This window comes from Neoarius graeffei, chromosome 25 (assembly GCF_027579695.1).
Source record: "Neoarius graeffei isolate fNeoGra1 chromosome 25, fNeoGra1.pri, whole genome shotgun sequence".
NCBI classification, from domain to species: Eukaryota; Metazoa; Chordata; class Actinopteri; order Siluriformes; family Ariidae; genus Neoarius; species Neoarius graeffei.
The window spans coordinates 38469508-38491450 of record NC_083593.1 but is presented as its reverse complement, the minus strand read 5'-3'; the positions used below and the strand labels follow the sequence as shown (position 1 = coordinate 38491450).

General features: G+C 41.6%; 1 protein-coding gene across 1 annotated transcript; it reads left to right on the top strand.

Moving 5' to 3' along the window:
- Positions 1-364: 364 nt before the first annotated feature.
- On the top strand, positions 365-20984 carry ppp2cb (protein phosphatase 2, catalytic subunit, beta isozyme). The gene is made up of 7 exons (XM_060908516.1): positions 365-880; positions 9786-9995; positions 10102-10275; positions 10387-10476; positions 19614-19775; positions 19910-20028; positions 20233-20984. Exons 1-7 carry the CDS (start codon positions 779-781, stop codon positions 20303-20305), a joined length of 930 nt encoding a protein of 309 aa, XP_060764499.1. The 5' UTR covers positions 365-778; the 3' UTR covers positions 20306-20984.
- Positions 20985-21943: the final 959 nt, after the last annotated feature.

The following is a 21943-nucleotide window of genomic DNA, read 5'->3' as shown; positions in this document are numbered from 1 at the left end:
AGAGTAGAACAGCCAGTGAACCGCAGCGTGTTCTCCCGCTGACGTCACAACATGGCCGCGAGCCACGGACCCAGTTTTCTTGCGCTGTGCAATTAAAAGTTGGATATTTGCGTAACAACAGCTTCTTTTCACGTAACTATAACAGAAATCTAACATGTTTGCCATGTTGTATAGTTTATTTAAGAAATTGCATAGAGTCATGTTCGTGTCATCAGCACTTTAATAAACAGAAATCCTAGTCGGCTCCTATTGGTCCGCTACGCCGCGCGAGGGCAGTAGAGAGGTGGGTTGTGGTGAATTATTATTTTTTTAACGCCTTCCTCGAGCCCCTCCTCCGCGGATGCCTTTGTGATGACGTCGATATGAGGCGGACGCAGAGCGGCCATTACGCAGCGGCTTTCTTTCGGAAAGGTCGGCCGAATTAAAGCAAATCTGCCGGAGATTATTAACGACAATCTGCTAGTTTTGCTGAGCAGCTTTATTATCAGATTAATCCCAGAACACGGAAAAGCACTTCAGCTTTTGGAGTGACCAGTTTTCTCGCCGTAAACGCGTAGTTTTCGGATGTTAAAACTGTGAGGAAAATAGCCTGTGGTGTGCTAAGCTATCTTGCATTGCTAGGCGAAAATTTAGCGGGTCGGGCTAACTAGCTAGCTAGACACACACAAATAGCGCCGCGGGTCTCGAGGGGGGTGTTAGCTACCTGAAACATAGATCAGTGTCTGAAAAAGTAAAAAAAAAAAGGCAAATCTGTAACATCCTTCAAGACGTCTTCAGAATGGACGATAAAGCGTTTACTAAAGAATTAGACCAATGGGTAGAACAGCTGAACGAGTGCAAGCAGCTCACCGAGAATCAAGTGAGGACGCTGTGCGAAAAGGTAAGCACTAGCCTGCTAACGCTGTTAGCCTCATAGCAAGCCCCACTAACTACGTATTCAGGAACGGTGTTCGGGTAAGGATGACACATTGATGATAATAATGATGGTTTAGTCATTATCGGGATCTTGGGTGATATTTATGACGAGGAAACATTAACTATTACAGCGGATTTCTTTTTTTCCCCCTTTCAGCTAATTTAGCTACCAGCGCAGTTTCCTTGTTTGTTAGCTAATGTTAGCGCTTCTCAAAATAGAACATGGCTGATTATTGAGCCACAGCCCCATTAGCTGGATTAGTCAGCTAGCGTTAGTTATTTTAGCTTTAAGTTAGCACTAACCGTGGGTGTGTTTTTATTTAAAAAAAATTCCATTCAGATTCAGCTTTTTAATTGTAACGTGGTGTTCGCGGTAGTACTTGTGTTAATACATGTCTTGCTTAAAAATATATACATTTTCAGGTCATTTTTAGCCGCAGTGTTATTGAGCTAGCTAATTAGCTAACATGGAATAGCTGCGCAAAAAAATTCATTTAAGTCAGCGTTTACCCTGCTTCATTTCCCTCTCCTCTAAATTCAAATTATATAATACGGCTGTTTTATATAAAATGTAGTTTGTGGCCATTGTAGCCGCAGTGTTTAAGCTACTATACCTGACTATCCAAGTAACAATGACGTCATTCATCACTCTTGCACACAACCCTGGGTAGTAATTAAATTCCTAATGACTTGAAGGCGTCGTGTTTAAAGATGGTGGTGTGCTGTGATTTAAACGAGCCTTGATTCTCTAAGGCCCAGTGTTTCATGCTATCTGATGAGGTGTTAAATGTAGAGGGTTGTCAGGATCGACTCAGCTGGCTTGGCTCCTAATAAATAAGCTGCCACGTTGAGATTTGAGCGTTCTACAGGCTTTTATCTTGCTTCAGGCTGTTTGATATGTGTATTTTATTAAAATCAAAGCATTGCAATTTTATAATGGACTTCTGTGGCCAATTATGTCTGAGGATTTAAAAATAACATGCATGTTAATACATCCATTATAACCCCAGTGCATAGTGAAACAGCACAGTATTCTGTATACTTTTTCCACTTAAAACAGAGGTTAGTTGTCTGTCACACCAGGAATATTTTAACAATTATTCGCCGAAGGCCAAGTGAATATCGGCGAATGATAACTGAGATGGTGAGGTTGTTATTCACTGAGCTTCAGGTGGATAGCTTTGTGGAAATAAAAAAGGTGATTGATTAAAAAAAAAATCTCTTCAATCTTCAAAAGTTGCATGCGAATGTAATGTGCACAGACTTGTCACTTATCTATGCCGGCTTGCGTAAAATATTTTGTTTTGAAATGGATAAATGAAATCTCAATTCCACAATTTTGAAGATTTCATCTTTTTTGGGTACAATCCGGTGACTTCTAGAGCTGCAATTGAGCCTCGGAAAGAAAGCATTAATTTTAAGTGTGAATATTTTATTACGCATTTAACACTTTTTTTTAAATTTACCAACTAAAATTTTTTAATAATTTTATTAAATTTAGCTTCTTATTCATTTACCAGAACTTTACAAATCACTATCAGTAAAATCTACAAATTCCTGCAATAAAAGCAGAAACCTTAAATTAATTTCTTGTGCGCTTAAGACAAAAAAAAACAAAATGCAAATTGCTGCAATCAAGTCCTATTATACAGAATACGTTTTTACTATATACTGTACAACAAATGAAATTCAGCCAACTCAAGATTAATATTATGAACTATATACACAACTGAAAGTAATGGGTACCTTTAACAAGTTTTGATTTTACAAAATGTACATAATGCAAGTGTTGCATCACAGTGTTGGGGAATCATTTTGAGTCTGTTAAAGTGCAATAAACAGGAATTTAAAAGTAAGTGAAATTAAGTTACAAATGAAAGGAAATTTTCCTGTAGTTGCTTGAAATTTAAATATTGTAAACAATACAACAAATACAATAATGGTAGTTTATGAAAGTACTATTTAAGATGCCAATCTTGGCGAAAGAGAAACCCATTGAAACCGAAAGAGTGAAAGTGGTTATCATGCTGTTACTATGTGAAGATTCTTTTATGGATGCTGTTGTGAGCTCTCAGCATGCAGAGTCTGGTGTGACTGAGGAAGGTGGCAGGTCTTGTTTTGCCGAATTTAGGTAATTTAAAAACTAGATTTGGCAGTGGCCACATAGGAAAATGTAAAGTTGGTCAATATATTATTCTTGTATGATTTAAAAAAAAAAAAACTTGCAAAGATATTTATCTAAATCTACTCTTTCTAAACCTGCCAAGCTTTGCCAGCGAAGCTTTCAAAACTCGTAGTATTTTGCTTCCATTCAAGCCTTGTTTTGAAGTCTGACCAATAAGAGTACTACATTTTTGGCTGTAAATTTGATTTTCTCGATTTAACTTTCATATATGGAAAGCGCATGTGCTGGGCAGGCCCTGGGGAACCACTGCCAGTTGACAAAAATATCCACAGAAACGCACAATTTTGGTTAGCATGGATTTGTATAAAATTTAGTCTGCGTGTGGGGATTTATGACCATGTTTTTCGAGAATTGGCTGTGTAAGTCACGGCTCGCTAGCTAAGCCTGTGTGCTGCTAGATATGGCATTTGGCCTTGGTGGAAGTCTGACCACAGCAATTCCATACACCTTAAAAATCCATCTAAAAATGACGAAATGGAGTCATGTTATTTCTACACATCATAATCCATATTCACGAGTCCCAGTAATCATGTGGAATAGACATGTAGGCACACAATTCCAATAACTTTGGAAATATGTGGTTTCAGTTGCAGATTTGCACATCGTGGAGTTGACTGTTGTTCTGCCGGAGGTCTGTGCTTTCACAGCGTCCTTCTAGTTTAGTGCTGCACCCCCCCCCCCCAAAAAAAAATTATAATAATCAACTTAATGCTGTACAATCACTGGCTTTCCTTCTCATGTATGTCCGTAGTGACTAGGGATGTTAACCAATGACCGTTTGACTGGTGGTTGACCAAATCAATGTCAACCGGTTAATTTTTTTTGGTTGTCTGTGGAAAAAAAAAAATCAGTCGTTTTGAAGCTGCCGATTTTGGAGCGGAGGACCTGGAATTCTGTGTTTGTAAACGCTTGGGGCATGCCATGGGTGTAAGGATGACAGCTGACAAATCAGAAACACCCATTCAGTCATGTCCCACCCCAGTTGAACACAGCTGCCACTCGGCAAAACAATAAAGTGTAGACACAGGCTTTTTAGCTTACAAATTACTATTCTGTTTTTTTTTTTTTTTTAATTATTATTAGAAGGCACATCGAGTTTAGTCCTGCCTTGGCCAGTGCATTCTGAAAGTATGTTTCGGTCTGTAGCCAACAATGCATGTTATTGCAGATCATATCTCTCCACACAAACTAAAGGCGCAGATGCCGACTTTTTCACGGCTTTTTCGTGGACTGTAACGGCATTTGCTTAGTAATTTTAATACAGAATTTACTCTGATGAAATTATTCGGACACTCCAACGCCCCCCCTAAAAAAAAAAAATAGGATCTGCACGAGCCGTGAAAAAGGCGTGCCATTTGCATCCCTGTTTAAACTCATAGGTTAACCGACTTTAACCGGCTAATGAGGCTCGGTGGCCGGTCAAGATTTTTTTTTAGTTTTCGCCATCCCTAGTAGTGACTGACCCATTTCATGAGATGAAAATCATGGTTGAAGCGTTAGAGATGGTAATGGCATTTGGAGGGTGGTTTGCTGTAATTAAGCATTCCTATCAGCATGCAAGTTCACTTCTCTGGTAAATTAAAATGTGATGTACTGTTTGATTGAAGACACATCATGGAACATAGACGTATTGGATCAAGAAATCAGGGAACGTGCTTTACACTATTACAATGCCACTTCCTGTTCCAGAGAGATGCACAATACAGAATACTGCTGCTGCTTACGAGCATGTGCTCAGAACAGACACCACACACAGACACCCCGACACCACACACAGACACCCCGACACCACACACAGACACCCTGACACCACACACACACCCCAGTGATGCATTGGAGCTGTTAGTACAGATCCTACTGCTCAAAATGCATTTTGTTTGGTGGGTAGGTTTTGGAGCTCAAATAACCATTACAGCATGCGTGAGTGGTGTTTCCACTGAAAGACAAAAACAGAAATGCAAAATACTGCGTGTCTTGTTACAGTAAAGCTGTTATGAACATAATTAGAGGGTGAAGACTAAAAGATGCACTTTTAATGTTGGGTTTTGGTACTGATGTGCCTGAAATGTTGTAAGATGTAATGGGTTGTTTTTTTTTTTTTTTTAATAAATAAATATGGACCTGACTGCTTTTTATTTAAAACTGAGACCTTTTAATTGTATTTTAGGAAGGTTGTGTATTTTGTTTATGGTTGACTTGTGTACTAATTGTGAAGTTAGAATTCTGCATTATGGTTGGAAAAACTGGAACATGATTGGTTTTGTTAAAAAGAAGAGAAACCCAATGTTTCGCCACCCTGCCCCTTCAACCTAAATGGGTAAGGCAGTTTACAGCAGGGTTGTCACAGTAACTTCTTTTTCATTATTCACGGCAGTCGTACCCTGTTTCAGAAGATGCGTCTGAATATACAGCACTATTCATAAGCTGCTTTGATCGACACCTGGCTTTTAAAATTATAAAACGTTGAAGTCCACTCAGATCTCATCCTCCTCCTACCCACGTGAAAGCAGTTTTGGAAATGCATGGCTAAAATGTTTTCTTTAATCGGTTAAACATTTAGAAAGCATTTTGGTTTAGCTTTATATTTTGCAGTAACCAAGTACTTCATAAACAAATGCTTGTTTTTCTTTCTCCTCTTTTTCCCCCCCCTCTCTCTTAGTTGTAGGATGAATAGTTCAGATGTAAATGTTTGGCTGATGGTGTATTTTATAAGCTGTGTTCAAAGTGGGGAGTAATCGACTGTCAGGTTTGCACCAATTCTATCGTACATTGCTGATATCGGATTGCATCATCCTATTGCCCAGCTGAATTGTTATAAACTGACGTGTTACACGCATGTACGGACGCCTTAAAAGCGCAAGGCAGAAAACTAGGAGAAACTGACACTGTCAATAACGAGTGCTCTGAGTGTCTTTGTGTGAAGTCCTGTTCTTTCCTCCAAGTTCTGAATTCAGGACTGTTGCAAAATCACTGACATGCCATTTCATTATTTTCATAATCTCTGAATTAAGTTTCATTTTTAAACACGCCAAGAGCTCCCAAACTGTTTTGGTCTTTAATCAGGAAAGAGCATGGCTCTGAGAGGCTAAACTTGGGTTCCGGCTGTCCGTGGCACCTGCTCTAATGTCCTATTTGCTGTGTTAAATGAGGGAAGTGTGGGAAAGAACAGGACTGCAGAGGAGAGGTCTCCATGGAAACCCTTGCATTGTCTCCATGGCGACGCAGGGGGTCGTACTTGCAGCCGGTATTGATTTGATGGAGTTTTGTAAAGGTCACTTGGACTCTAACACCATGTTAAGAGTTTGCAACATATGGAGAGAGAGAGAGAGAGAGAGAGAGATGGTTTTCATTCATGCATGAGGAAGAAATTGGTCCTCCTTTGGTCAGCACTATTTGCTCTCAAAATGAGGTTTGTAGAAACAGTGGTGCTTTTTAAGGTCTGCATGACAAATGATTAAAGGATATACACCAACTTATTTTTAAATAAATTTGAGTGGAAAGTATCTCCATCCTTGACTCTTGTATGCTGCATAAATGGGGAATAAAAAATATATTTGAGAGTTAAAATCGAAAGCAAAGTTGGCATTCGAGCTGCCCTGCTGAGCCAGCCAGCCCTGAGTGCGTGAAGTCACTGCAGTAACCAGTTTTAAGGCCGAGGCCTTTGACAGCTATAGACCAAAATCATATAAATAATAATTTGTGGTGAAAGTAAGAAATACCGTTACTGATTTGACTTCACTGATTGTGGGTTGACTCTCATTAAAACAGGATAGGTGTTATAACTTGTACAACATGCATGCATTTTCACTGATAAAAACGTAAAAGGCTAATTACCGTATTTTCCGGACTATACGTCGCTCCGGGGTTTAAGTCGCATCAGCCAAAAAATGCATTATGAAGACGAAAAAAACATATACACGTCGCACTGGACTATAAGTCGCACTTTTTTGAAGGGTTATTCTATCCATAGAATCTGTGATTCTATCTGATAAGCGGCGCGTGGTTACTGCGCGACTGCATTGTTTATTTAATAAACAAACAGCTGAGCAGTGATAACACGCCCTTTGCCCCGTAAGTAGCCTCGTCTGATTATTTTAAATATCTACTACTATCTTTAATACCATCACTGTCGTTATTACTAATAGCCTATATTATTATTATAACTAATATTAGTAGCCTATTACTGATGCATTAATCAGTTTGCTTTTAGAATATTTTTACCGGTAGGGCTTATTATCGCCCCATGGCTCTTTCATCTGTGTTATTAAAGCTGTAGTCATCATCGAGGAGTGTCATTCTTCATTTTTGTCGAATTTTATTTCATCAAATCAGAGGTCAAGTAGGCTATAGGTATATCATCTCCAAAGACAGGTACGGTAGTAAAAACAACTGTCTAGTGAAAAAAAAAAAAAACAACCGCTTTTAAATCCCCTACTTAAATCCTTAAAATGAGTCATTTAACTCATGTCTTGTGTGATCTGATCTCCAATGGTGAAATAAACCAGTTGTGATGAGTACAGTCTGTTATTTTAGAAGATAAATGTAATATATAATTTAATATAGAGACTAATAAAAATTAATATTTTATAATATAATATCACGACATTACTGTCTGTAACTGTTTGTCACTAAAGCGTTTTCTAAGATCATAATGTCTTCTTCTTATTATTATTATTTTACATACACAATAAGCACATGTGCGTAAAGTTATAGTAAACCATCCCCCGCCTTTTTTTTTTTTTTTTGAGTCGCCGGACCCACCCACCTCCTGCGTTCTGGGACCTCCCACTTCACAAATTAAGCACTGCCTAAAATCACTACATAACTTATTTAAATAACTATAGGCCTATCATTAATAATAAAACACAGGTCAATCAAGTTTATCAAGCTGATGATTTCACTCCAAATCAGCAAATCCATTGAATTCCTCATCCTCGGTGTTGCTTCTGAACAACTCTGCCTCCAGCGGCAGATGAAGCGCCGTTTCCTCTTCTTCTGCGTGGCTGTCATCAGACTCAGCATCAGCTCCAGTTATTCCGCGGTGAAAAAAAAAAAAAAAACATATACGTCGCACCGGAGTATAAGTCGCATGGCCAGCCGAACCATGAAAAAAAAGTGCGACTTGTAGTCCGAAAAATACGGTAATCAAATGAACTGAGACCATCTCATTCTGAAGCAAATTAAATAATCTTATACCGGTAACTTAAACACAATACATCTTGCATGTATTAACCTAAATGCAGGTAAACGACGTGTTTTGTATCCAAATGAGTCAGGGCTTACCCGTCTGTGTTCTTGCTTCTTGAAGGCTGATCTTGTGGCCGATTTGTTTTGAAACCATCTGACTTTTAGTTGTTCGTTCAGTTCTCCGTTCATTCGCTTCTTCCACGTAAGGGCGAGATGGCAGCAATATCCAGTGGAGAAATCAGACGGATTCTCCATTTTCTCCATACTGAGTACTCTGCCATTACTGCTCAGGTCAGGCAATTAGTAAAACCCAGGACGGGACGTCACCGGCTTTAGCAAATCAAATCAAGTTTATTTGTACAGCGCTTTTAACAATAAACATTGTCGCAAAGCAGCTTTACAGAATTTGAACGACTTAAAACATGAGCTAATTTTATCCCTAATCTATCCCCAATGAGCAAGCCTGTGGTGACGGTGGCAAGGAAAAACTCCCTCAGACGACATGAGGAAGAAACCTCGAGAGGAACCAGACTCAAAAGGGAACCCATCCTCATTTGGGCAACAACAGACAGCCTGACTATAATATTAACAGTTAACTTTAGCAACAACTGCGGGGAGGTCACTGCCCGAGCTATATGTCCCATTCCATCCCGGGTTTTACTAACAACCCTCGGCTCACGCTCCAGGAGGACTGGTGCAACTGAACTTGCTTTCCTTTTTTTAAAAAAAAAAAAGCTTTCCCTTTCTTGTAGTTTTCTTTAATTGTTGGTGCTGCGTCCTGTTTCAATACAGGCTTATAGCCAACACTCAACAGATCAGAGGTTTCATACGAGTCTTCAGTAAAATGTACAGAGCAGAAGAGAGACCAGTTCGTAGGCACCCAATGTGCCCGTGAACAACTTGCGCATCTAAATCTTTGCAGTTTGAAGATTCTTGGGCCATGAATGCAGCGTAAATCCACCTTTTGTCCTGTTGTTGCACCGGCCAGCAACACATCTACGTGGCATGGTGATAAATTGGTTCAAAATGGAGGATCGGAGTCGCAGTCAGCTCTGTGTTTTAGTATAGCGGAAATGGCGATGAGGCCGATTAGCCTTCCTGCTGTCTTTACGGACGTCAAGGTCATTCACTCAGACCGCTACCTACATGAATCACTTTAATCGTAAAAATGACTATTAGATTTATTGTTGATGCTTAAAACTATTCTTGAGGTCTCAAGGCATTTATAAACGAAAGTGAGGCCGTGGCTCTGCGTATCTCCTTTAAGCATGAATGCTAGGGACCGAAACGTTGGTACAAAATTTTATCACCTTGCATTCTGCTTCTTGTCTCGAAAGTACATGATCCATCATACTGTTGATACCTAATGCCTTAATTATACCACCAGCTACAGTGTGATGGCCTGCTGGTGCCTTTGTGCTGCAGATGTAACTGATGTATCTCCTTATCTGATTCTCTTCACTATAGCAGGAATGATCTTTGTTCCATATCCACACAGGCTAAAGAGATCCTGACTAAGGAGTCCAACGTGCAGGAGGTGCGCTGCCCTGTCACAGTTTGTGGCGATGTGCACGGCCAATTCCACGACCTCATGGAGCTGTTCAGAATCGGAGGGAAGTCTCCTGACACAAACTACCTGTTTATGGGTGACTATGTAGACCGAGGCTACTACTCGGTGGAAACGGTCACCCTGCTTGTTGCGCTGAAGGTATTTAAGATGCAAGTACTGGATTTACAAGACACAGTAACGATTAGTCCTCATCTGCATACATGCGGTGTTGTGGTTCTGAGCATTACTGTTTCTTAATTGGCAGGTCCGTTTCCCAGAGCGCATCACGATATTGCGTGGGAACCATGAGAGCAGACAGATTACACAGGTGTACGGCTTCTATGATGAGTGCTTGAGGAAATATGGTAACGCAAACGTGTGGAAATACTTCACAGATCTCTTTGACTATCTACCCCTTACAGCCCTCGTTGATGGCCAGGTAAATATACACTTTGTTTTTTTTAAAAAAAGGCGGCTACTTTATCATGCACCTTTAGTGACTATGACCACTGAGCCCAAGTTTCCACTAATACGCTTTTCCTCTCTGTAGATCTTCTGTCTGCATGGTGGTTTGTCTCCATCTATAGACACACTGGATCACATTCGAGCTCTAGATCGTCTTCAGGAGGTGCCACATGAGGTCAGTATACGCATAATGAGTAGATTTAAAGCTGTGAGTAGGCTTGACGGCATGGCATGCCGCTGCACTAATGAACCTCCCATACGTTTGTATGGGAGAGCAGCATGTTTTCGTTTGGCCCTTAAAGACCTTTAAGTGTTTAATCTACGTAAAACTAGCGTCGATTCAAGAATAAATAACGTATGTACAGAATATATTGTTCAAGGTAGACTGCCTTTCAGATTTTTCAAGTGTAAGTCATAAACTTTTCCCAGCACCCAATTATTTTTGTTTAGTGGACAGAAAGCTGCTGAATTCGAATCAGACCCCCCCCCCCTTTAATTTTTTTATTATTTTTAAAATGGAGCAATTAATGATTTTTAGGGCCATGTGGCCTTAAATTCTCTCTTTTTTTCCTGCTTCACCATGACCCAGTTCAAGATACTACATCATGAATCATGTGGTGGGCTTTCCCTGTTCGCACAAGGCATTGTGGGATACAAATTTGAAACGGGAGAGAATGAATGAAACATGGAAGACCGAGTACAGTAACAAAGCGAGAAGAAAAGACGTTGTTGCGAAGGAAAGGAAACGCAGGACCAAACTAATAAATATCGGTGGTCAGTGAGCCTCTCTGTGTGATCAGCTGTTCATTTAGTGACAGTGTTGTAACTGTTAAGGCCAATTTATGCTGACAACCCAGTCCTCGCAGATAGCGTCTGCGTAGCCCCCCCACCTTCGCAGACGCTCTGCGTGCATCTCCCAAAAATTGTGACCACCGCAGAAGCCTCGCAGACAGCGTCGCAGACAAGAGGGCTCTGATTGGTCCACTCTACATCCACTGTACACGCACTTCCGCTTCCCTACTTTCCTGGTTTGGTTTGTTTTCACGACCGCCATTTTTAAAAACACGAACGAAGATGGAGCAGCACGAACAGCGGTTGATCGAGGAAGTACGTACATCTATTGCCGCTTTTCCACTACAAACGCGGCTGAGCCGTGCCGAGTCGAGCTGAGTCGAGCTGAGCGGGGCTGTTGGAGTTGCATTTCGACTACAACCGCGCTGAACCGTGCTGGCTGGAAGTGGGTGGACACATTGGGTGGAGTTAGCGAAAGTGGGTGGACGTCACGTGATGTCGTTAAGCAGCGCAAACAGTGACATCAGTGACAGTGGCGGAACAAGTCCGAGCCGGGCCGGGGGCGGGGCAAATGACCGGGCCCTTTATTAAAGCTTATCATAACATCATTTTAGGCTACAAAATGTCCGCAACTGCGGTGTTTACCAATTTCAACACTACCGGGTGCAACTATGTTATTTAGTACATCAAGTCCTTCAAACGAACATGTAACTCAGAAACAAAAAACATTAGGATACTGTACATGGCTCATAATAAAACATCAATAGCCTATACTGCGCACATTATTTGAAGGGCATACGAATGAGCGCTCAGAGGTTGCAACGGTGACAGGAAGAGTCAGAAATAAAAGGAGGGCGGTGCAAACCTCACTGAATACACTGTGTTTACCAATTTCAACACTACGGGGTGCAACTATGTTATTTTGTACATTAAGTCCTTCAAACGGGCGGCACGGTGGTGTAGTGGTTAGCGCTGTCGCCTCACAGCAAGAAGGTCCTGGGTTCGAGCCCCGGGGCCGGCGAGGGCCTTTCTGTGCGGAGTTTGCATGTTCTCCCCGTGTCCGCGTGGGTTTCCTCCGGGTGCTCCGGTTTCCCCCACAGTCCAAAGACATGCAGGTTAGGTTAACTGGTGACTCTAAATTGACCGTAGGTGTGAATGTGAGTGTGAATGGTTGTCTGTGTCTATGTGTCAGCCCTGTGATGACCTGGCGACTTGTCCAGGGTGTACCCCGCCTTTCGCCCGTAGTCAGCTGGGATAGGCTCCAGCTTGCCTGCGACCCTGTAGAAGGATAAAGCGGCTAGAGATAATGTGATGTGTGATGTGTGAAGTCCTTCAAACGAACATGTAACTCAAACAAAAAAACATTCGGCGACATACTGTACATGGCTCATAATAAAACACCAATAGCCTACTGCGCGCATTATTTGAAGGGCATACGACGAGCCTTGCGCTCCGCGAACTCGTCCACGATGCTCTGTATGTCACTGATTCAGTGAGCTTTTAAGCGGTAGTCTCACGACCCGAATAGTAAACAATAAACATGGAGGACATGGAGTCGTTAGTGTTGCTGGTCTTGGTGCTGTGGCTTGTTGTCACCGACAACGCCAACAGATACTGGCAAGAGCGTATAGATGAGGCGAGGCGCATAAGGCTTCAGAAATTCTCGTAATTCGTAATTATTCTCCTTCCGGGTTTGCGGTGTTTACAGATCCCAGCGCGCTCGCGGGGCGTGTGTGGGCATGTGAGGACACTCCTCCTCACCAATCAGTGCACAGGGGAGTGTCTGCTCACGCCCCCAACCTCACTCGGCACGGCTTGGCTCGCTTCAGCCCTACTCCAAAACGGTGCGAGTTTTAGGGGCTAAGCAGGGCTGAAACGAGCTGAGTCGTGCCGGTTTTTGGTAGTCGAAACGCGAGCCGTGTCGGGCTGAAGTGAGCTGAAGCGAGCTGAAGTGAGCTGAAAAAGGGTAGTGGAAAAGGGCCATAAACGACTCCAGTTCTAGTCATTATAAGTAACCGGAGGATAAACACTCCACTAACCACACCCACCAACTACTCCTAGCGATTTCGTGACTTCGCACCCCCTTGCGTTGTGGCGGTGAATAACATCGCGCACGCCTATTACTCCCTGCTCAACGATAAATTACAGCTGTCTGCGAAAAGCTATCTGCGAAAGCCTTGTCGCAAGAGCATGCAGAGGCCCTTGGTGCACGGTCAAGGGTAAACCTGTAGATGGCAGTAATGCAACACTGGATGCCAGCTGCCATAAAACCCAAAAGAAGGTGGTGGTAAACCTGTGCATGAGCACATGGACTTCCTCTGTCTGCTTGACTGGGCGAAGTGAGTGATTTCATGCACGCTATTTGCTTGGGAATCCCCTCAAATTAAATAACTTCCCCAGCCACAGAATGGCCTGATATTTTGTGGGATATTACAGAAATAAACGTCCATCACAATGATCAAATTTCAGAGGGAACTAAGTTTCACTGATTTTATGAAACCAAAAGGTCATCTAGCTTTAATTTTGTGTGGCGTTGTGATGAGCTTTTACTTTAAGGGTTAATGCAATACACCAAAATCACGGGTGCTGCCACCATCTTGGGTTTAAAAAAAAAAAGTGATATTTGTTACCGGTCAGTGTGTTCTGTTGCTTTCAGCTCGCTCACTGTTGGTTCAATCAGCTTGAGACTAATGGTTCCCACCTAGTGGTCGAATCTGTAGTGTTGACTTGATTTTTCCAATAAAATCGGCTGAACGCTGTCTAGTGCCCACAAAAGATCGGATCACTGAAGGAAATTTTGTGTTCTTCCTAAAAAATTAATGGTTTTCCTAATGTTCTTATTTAATTTTTTTCATGTATAAATATCAGTAATACTGTGTTGAAGAGAATTAACAAAAGTTTGACCCTCTTATACACAGTGCATCCAAGCACCACCGTCATCAGTCGTGCTCGGTGTCCACAATTTAAAGTGAACATACCTGCTAAATTCTGGCCTTTATGTTTAAACCCAAACGATGTACCGGTTTCATCGATGTATTACTTTTAAGCCTTCTAGGTGCATAATTGTGATTTACAAGAAGCCTTTATCTCAGAATTCTAAATCTTTTTTTTTTTTTTTTTTTTCTCATGAATGGAAAATTAAACCAATGGAATGATTGTTGGTTTCTGACCGTGGCAACAGACAGAAATGGAAATTTTTATAAAACACTGGCTTTTCAAATGTTCATAATTTTGTTTTTTTAAAGGAACAGTCCACCGTACTTCCATAACAGCTGCTCCGTACCTCTCCGAGCTTTGTGCGACCTCCCAGTCAGTCAGACGCGCTGTCACTCCTGTTAGCAATGTAGCTAGGCTCAGCATGGCCAATGGTATTTTTTGGGGCTGTAGTTAGATGCGACCAAACTCTTCCACGTTTTTCCTGTTTACATAGGTTTATATGACCAGTGACATGAAACAAGTTCAGTTACACAAATTGAAACGTAGCGATTTTCTATGCTATGGAAAGTCTGCACTATAATGACCGGCGTACTAACACCTTCTGTGCGCTTCGACAGCGCATTGATACCTGCACTCCTCTTCGGGCACGGCCAGGCAGGCGAATGCCCTGGTCCGTCCGCCCTGTCTTAAAAATAAAAAAATGGTACAACTCGAGCCCCATGGTAAAATTGGGACTTTGTCATTTTTCCGCATGAGGCCCATGGTAAAACCACACTTCCAGGAGGGGCTGCCGTCTGCCTCCCAAGCCGGCTGAGAGCGCTCCTCGTCGGGCACGGCCAGGCGGGCGAATGCCCTGGTCCGTCCGCCCTCTCTTTAAAAAAAAAAAAAAAAGGTACAACTCCGAGTGAAGGTATCAATGCGCTGTTGAAGCGTGCAGAAGTACGCCTGTCATTATAGTGCGGGCTTTCCATAGCATAGAAAATCGCTACGTTTCAATTTGTGTAACTGAACTTGTTTCATATCACTGGTCATATAAACCTATGTAAACAGGAAAAACGCGGAAGAGTTTGGTCGCATCTAACTACAGCCCCAAAAAATACCATTGGCCATACTGAGCCTAGCTACATTGCTAACAGGAGTGACAGCGCGTCTGACTGCGTCTGACTGACTGGGAGGTCGCGCAAAGCTCGGATATGTACGGAGCAGCTCGTCTCAATTCAGATAAGAGCATATTTCATTATGGAAGTACGGTGGACTGTTCCTTTAAGCTGCATTTACAAAAACAGCTTTTCAGTTCAGATCTTCATGTTCTTTAATTTGATACATTATGACTAGTTTAAAAAAAAAAAAAGGCCCGTCATTGCTACTGTAAGTCATTCCTAGGAAGCCCTCGCTAGATTAGCCTTTAAGTTATTCTAGGGCTTCCTGCACCTCTTTCCAGATTACATTTACATATGCTTTTTTTTTTCCCCCCTCTACAAAATTCATAGTTCTGGTTTTAACTTAGTTTATGGATATCACTTTTCTTAGTTATATTATATTTTAGTGTTATGCTTAGAGGTGTAAATAAACATTGTCATACATGTCCCTGTGAACGAGCTGTTAAATTGATCGACACCTAATTAAATCCAATATTCAAACCCTCCTACTTGAGACTGTACAAATGTTTCACTCCCTTTTTATACTCCTGTAAAACAGTGCTACAAGTGTCCAACGGATCACAAATTGCAAGCATGAGCCATTTTTAAAATTGAATTCCTGCCTGCACACCTTTTGAAGTTTTAAACATGAGATGTGCTACAGATTTGCGCCCCACCACACACACTTGGTAGTGCCATTTTCCGACCACTAGATGGGTTTATCCTCCTCAGGATTCAGTCTCCAGTGATGTGGAGAATGCTTTTGTGTTGCACCATTTACAGTGCCTTGCAAAAGTATTCATACCCCTTAAACATTTTCACATTTTTCCACCTTACAACCACGAACTTAAGTTTTTTTTTTTTTAAAGAGATTTTATGTGATAGACCAACACAGAGTAGCACATAATTGTGAAGTGAAACGAAAATGATAAATGGTCTTCAGAATTTTAAATAAATAAAAATCTGAAATGTGATGTGCATTAGTATTCAGCCCCCCCAAGTCAATCCTTTGTAGAGCCACCTTTTGCTGCAATTACAGCTGCAAGTCTTTTGTGGTATGTCTCTACCAGCTTTGCACATCTCGACACTGAAATTTTTGCCCATTCTTCTTTGCAAAATAGCTCAAGCTCAGCCAGATTGGATGAAGAGCGTCTGTGAACAGCAATTTTCAAGTCTTGCCACAGATGCTCAATGGGATTTAGGTCTGGACTTTGACTGGGCCATTCTAACACATGAATACTCTTTGATCTAAACCATTCCATTGTAGCTCTGGCTGTATGTTTAGGGTCATTGTCTTGCTGGAAGGTGAATCTCCTTCCCAGTCTCAAGTCTTTTGCAGCCTCCAACAGGTTTTCTTCCAGGATTGCCCTGTATTTAGCTCCATCCATCTTCCCATCAACTCTGACCAGCTTCCCTGTCCCTGCTGAAGAAAAGCATCCCCATAGCATGATGCTGCCACCACCATGTTTCACAGTGGGGATGGTGTGTGCAGGGTGATGAGCAGTGTTAGTTTTCCGCCACACATAGCGCTTTGCATTTAGGCCAAAAAGTTCAACTTTGGTCTCATCTGACCAAAGCACCTTCTTCCACATGTTTGCTGTGTCCCCTACATGGCTTCTTACGCCTGTTTTTCAACAACGGCTTTCTTCTTGCCAGTTTTCCAAAAAGGCCAGATTTGTGGAGTGTACGACTTACAGTTGTCCTGTGCAGATTCTCCCACCTGAGCTGTGGATTTCTGCAGCTCCTCCAGAGTGATCATGGGCCTCTTGGCTGCTTCTCTGACCAGTGCTCTCCTTGCTCGCTCTGTCAGTTTAGGTGGACGGCCATGTCTCGGTAGGTTTGCAGTTGTGCCATACTTTTTCCATTTTTGAATGATGGATTGAACAGTGCTTCTTGAGATGTTCAGAGCTTGGGATATTTTTTTATAACCTAACCCTGCTTTAAACTTCTCCAGAACTTTATCCCTGACCTGTCTGGTGAGTTCTTTGGTCTTCATGATGCTGTTTGTTCTTCAGTGTTCTCTAACAAACCACTGAGGCCTTCACAGAACAAGTGTATTTATGCTGAGAGTAAATTACACACAGTAGGACTCTATTAACTAATTAGATGACTTCTGAAGGCAGTTGATTGCACTGGATTGTATTTAGAGGTATCAGAGTACAGGGGGCTGAATACTAATGCACACCACATTTTTCAGATTTTTATTTGTTTAACATTTTGAAGACCATTTATCATTTTCGTTTCACTTCACAATTATGTGCTGCTCTGCTGGTCTATCACATAAAATCTCAGTAAAAAAAAATGTTAAGTTTGTGGTTGTAAGGTGGAAAAATGTGAAAAAGTTCAAGGGGTATGAATACTTTTGCAAGGCACTGTAGAAGTCTGTATAATTTTTTTTTTTTTTTAACCTGCCACTGTCCTAATAATTGACCTGTAAATGCGCATGTTGATGCCTCAGTAGGTTTCAGTTTAACTGTAGGAAAAATAGCCATGTAAAGTAGATAAACTTCCCATGGGGGGGGGGACCATGGCCTAAAGGTTGGAGAAGCAGCTTTGGATCATCAGTTTGATTCCCTAGACCAGCAGGAATGCCTGAAGTGTCCTTGAGCAAGGCTCCTAACCCCCAACTGCTCCCTTGGCTGCTCTGGATATGTTGTACGTCACTCTGGATAAGAGCGTCTGCTAAATACCTGTAATGTAAAACAGTGCTACAAATGTCTAATTGGCCACCATTTGGGAGGACAGTTTCAGTACATTTGTCAAATATTAAAGTGCATATCCTGGGCCAAATATTTAATATGAAAGTATGTCCCTTTACACGCTCATCCAGAAGGGTAATTTTGCACAAGGCCATCTGTCTACAGCAGAAAAAAATAAAGTAACAAAACGCGTCTGGAAAAATCCCAAGGGAGTCTGGAGCCAGATTCGTGACGTCACCTGCGGAAGCGCCAGCAGACTGCGAGAGCTTGCACGGTTTCAGTGCACAGCCTATGTAGACCAAGTTTAGCAGCTCGCGATTTTGCATTGAAATATGGAATTTTCACCTGAGCACAATGTGGGAAACGATGAGTACTAATCCTGTCATGATTGGTGTTGATGCATCTGTTAACCACTTTAACAATTAGGTGATAACTTGCAGAAAACTACCAGGTTGTTTTCTTGTCAACAAACCAGCGCTGACGTAGGATTCAGAAGGAGGCGTCCCGCATGCGACGTCACGAAAATTAACGTTTGCCGGGAAATCCAAATGCCGAGTTTTTTTCAGAGGCGGACCAGTTCGCCTCAAATGGCTTGATTTCAACTGAATTTTTCTGGTATTGCGCAAGGGAAAAAAAATTGCGCAAAATGTTAGATATTTGACAAGTTTAATATAAAATAGAATTACATAGGTCTTGCTCCTGAATTTACCCGTGATATGCACTTTAAGCTATAAAAGTAGCATGGGAAAAAATGCATGTTATGATTACATCTTGGCTTGTTACGTGATCAGGCTGAATGCTTTGTCTATCTCTTGATGTCCTTTCCAGCTGTTTATTGTTCCTGTGCTGACACTGAATGAATAAGATGAAAGTGAAAGCTAGACTGCATTTCTGATTTTTGGCAGCTGTTTAGAGCATTATATGTACAGATACTCACTCACCCAAATAAGAATTTTGTGCTTTAGGGCCTGTTTACACGACGATGCTGTCGGGTAAAAACGACTAAATATTTTATCGGAAGTGCCTTTCGTCTACACGGGGACGGCGTTTCCGAGGCTGAAAAATGGAAAAAATTGAAAACGCCTTCCAGAGTGGATAAGTTAAAAACAGCCCCCGTTGCATATCCGTCTAAACTACCCAATACGCGAAACTCTGCTCGGATCTGCTCACGTCGGATACGCGTTTACGTCATACATGTGTCATATACTGTACATGCCAGCCCGGGAAGTAAGAAAGTAAGTAAAAAAGTAAGAGCATGTCTGATTACATCGATCCAACGGACCTTCAAGCTGCTCTGGCAGCTTTAATAAACGTCCAGGAGTCCTTCGAACATCTATACCGAATCTGCACATATACCGTTAATGAACAGAGGCGGGTATAGTATGCTCTTACTTTTTTACTTACTTCCTTACTTACCATAGCCAGAGTAGTCAAAGTTTTCGCGGTGCAGATCAGACAAGACGGAAGATGTTGCGCATGCGTGCAGACATAGCGGAGGTCTTTCACAGCACCACCTAGCCGCCTGGCATGCACATCCAATTGAATTCCACACATTTATGCGTCACCGTATAGACGCAGATTTCCTCCTTGAAAACGGTCGTGTAGACGTGGGAAAAAAGTGAGAACGAAAACGGACTTTTGCGTTTTTGTTTTAGACCGTACCCGTGTAAAGTGGGCCTTATTTTTTTTTTAAATCTATGACTTTGGTTATTTTATCAATCCTGTTGCTTGCTGGTGCGTTTCAGGGGCCGATGTGTGACTTGCTCTGGTCAGATCCTGATGACCGTGGTGGTTGGGGAATCTCTCCAAGAGGTGCTGGTTACACTTTTGGACAGGACATCTCTGAAACTTTCAACCATGCCAATGGTCTTACCCTGGTCTCCCGTGCCCATCAGCTCGTTATGGAGGTAATGACCATTTTTCCATGTTAATCAAGTTTGGTACCAAAAAAAAAGTGCCACATGCAAGGGGAGGATTCAGAAAATGACTCTGGTGTGTGTTTTGAGATGTTAAAATTTCAACAAGTTCTTTTGTCCTTCAGGGATACAACTGGTGTCATGATAGGAATGTTGTCACCATCTTTAGTGCACCAAACTACTGCTATCGCTGTGGCAACCAAGCTGCCATCATGGAACTGGATGATACTCTTAAATATTCCTTGTAAGTATTAGCAACTGATGACTTTTTTTAAATGTAAACCTTCAGCTCATGCATACACATCAGCACAGGGCCTAAAATAAAATATTTAATTACACCTGTACCATGCTTTCTATTAAACACAGCTTCTGAGTATTTGGTCCTTTACACTTGTGTGTTTACAATGTTGACTCTCTCTCTTTTCTAACTGCTGGAATTGTCTTTCAGCCTTCAGTTTGATCCCGCACCTCGGCGTGGAGAGCCTCACGTGACCCGTCGCACCCCTGATTATTTCTTATAAACACACACACACTGGCCTGACGTAGGAAAAATGACCTCTAAAGCAAACGACAAATACAGCAGATCCCTTCATATATACATGTATTCATCCCACTGCGTGTGTATATATTTGGGGATGTTATGACATGAAAGCACTAACATGGACCAAAATGTGCCATACAAGCATTTAATGCAGAAATACAAATCGCCCTGTGTCTCAGTACTGCTACACAGTGTCCCATTTTAGCCTTTAGTGCAATTGCCTGCTGTATACTATGGATAGTAATGTTCTTCGTTCTTGAAATGTACATGACTGAGCGCGCAAAAAAAAAAGAGCTTCTCCCTCCCTCCCCCCTCCCCCTTCAGTATCACTGGACAAATGATATTCTTTAAGTTGGTAATGCCAGGCATGTGAACTAAGGTAACATTTTATACAAGTGCACAAGCTTACATCCTTTCCTGTCTTCACCAAACACTATACTATTGGGAATGAATGCTTAATCTGAAGGAGGAGCCTTTTCCTTTTTGGGAGTGTATGCTTTCATGTAAATGGACCCCTATCTTAACTCGACTGTCCATCCCTTCGTCTACCATCTTTTGTGTTCACTGTCTTTTTCTGTGTATTTGTCATGATGTGATTGCCTCTTCTTTGGTGTATTTGAACTAATAAAGTCCTTTTATCGCAACCTACTCAAAATAAATGTTGATGGTGAATTTTTGTTTTAACCCCTTTGTGGAACGAGGTAGCGTATGGGGAAAATCACAAGATGTATAACTGGAGCACAATTCTGTAGTGATATTTTGCCCTCAACCACTGTTTGTTAAAAAGTTATGGGCTGACCGAGGTTTTGCAATAAATCAAACATGGCATTACTCGGCCTGAAGAAGGATTCTGTCCCTTACTAAGTCAGGGTGGTGCATGAAGCCTTATGAAGGCAGGAGCATTCAGTCTGTGGCTTGTCAAGATGCTTGTAGACTGGTACCAAAATTCAAAAAAGTGCTTACTTAAGGAGTTAAAGGCATTTTTGAGACAGTCGGCAAACAGTCTTATTTTGTCAATTTGGGTGTGCCGAATTCAAATCTGCAATATGCTGAGCTCTATCTGACCTCTGTTGACCTCTAGAGGTCCTTGAACTTTGGGCCTGTAAACATCTCAGCTGAACCCAGTTTCTCAGCTTTCTAAGGAATGAAATGTACTAAAATGATTAATGAAGTTAGCAAATGGCCTTGTTTGTTAAATGTTTGGGTGCTGAATTCATTTTTCATTTGTAAAACGACATATGACCTCTGATAACCTCAAGGTCATTAAGCTTGGCCTATAGGCCTATGCATTTAACGGCATTTTTAAACAGACTTTACTCCCCCAAAAAGAATATGAACAGACAAAAAACAAATAGAAAGGAACAAATACAACATTAAATGCCAGTCCATGTACATGTGACTTACTTTTCACAATGAGAGTGCCTAGGCGATCACCTTACATAACACTGCATTACATTTAGCGGTTATTGTTTATACAAAGCTACTGAAAAAAGGACAGATTCAGCAGCATACAAAATGTGGGGGCATACAGGGTATACAGGTTAATCAGGGTTAGTATATGAGTTTTTTTTTTCTTTATTTTTTGTTTTGTTTTAAACGGGGTAAAGCCTTTACAAAA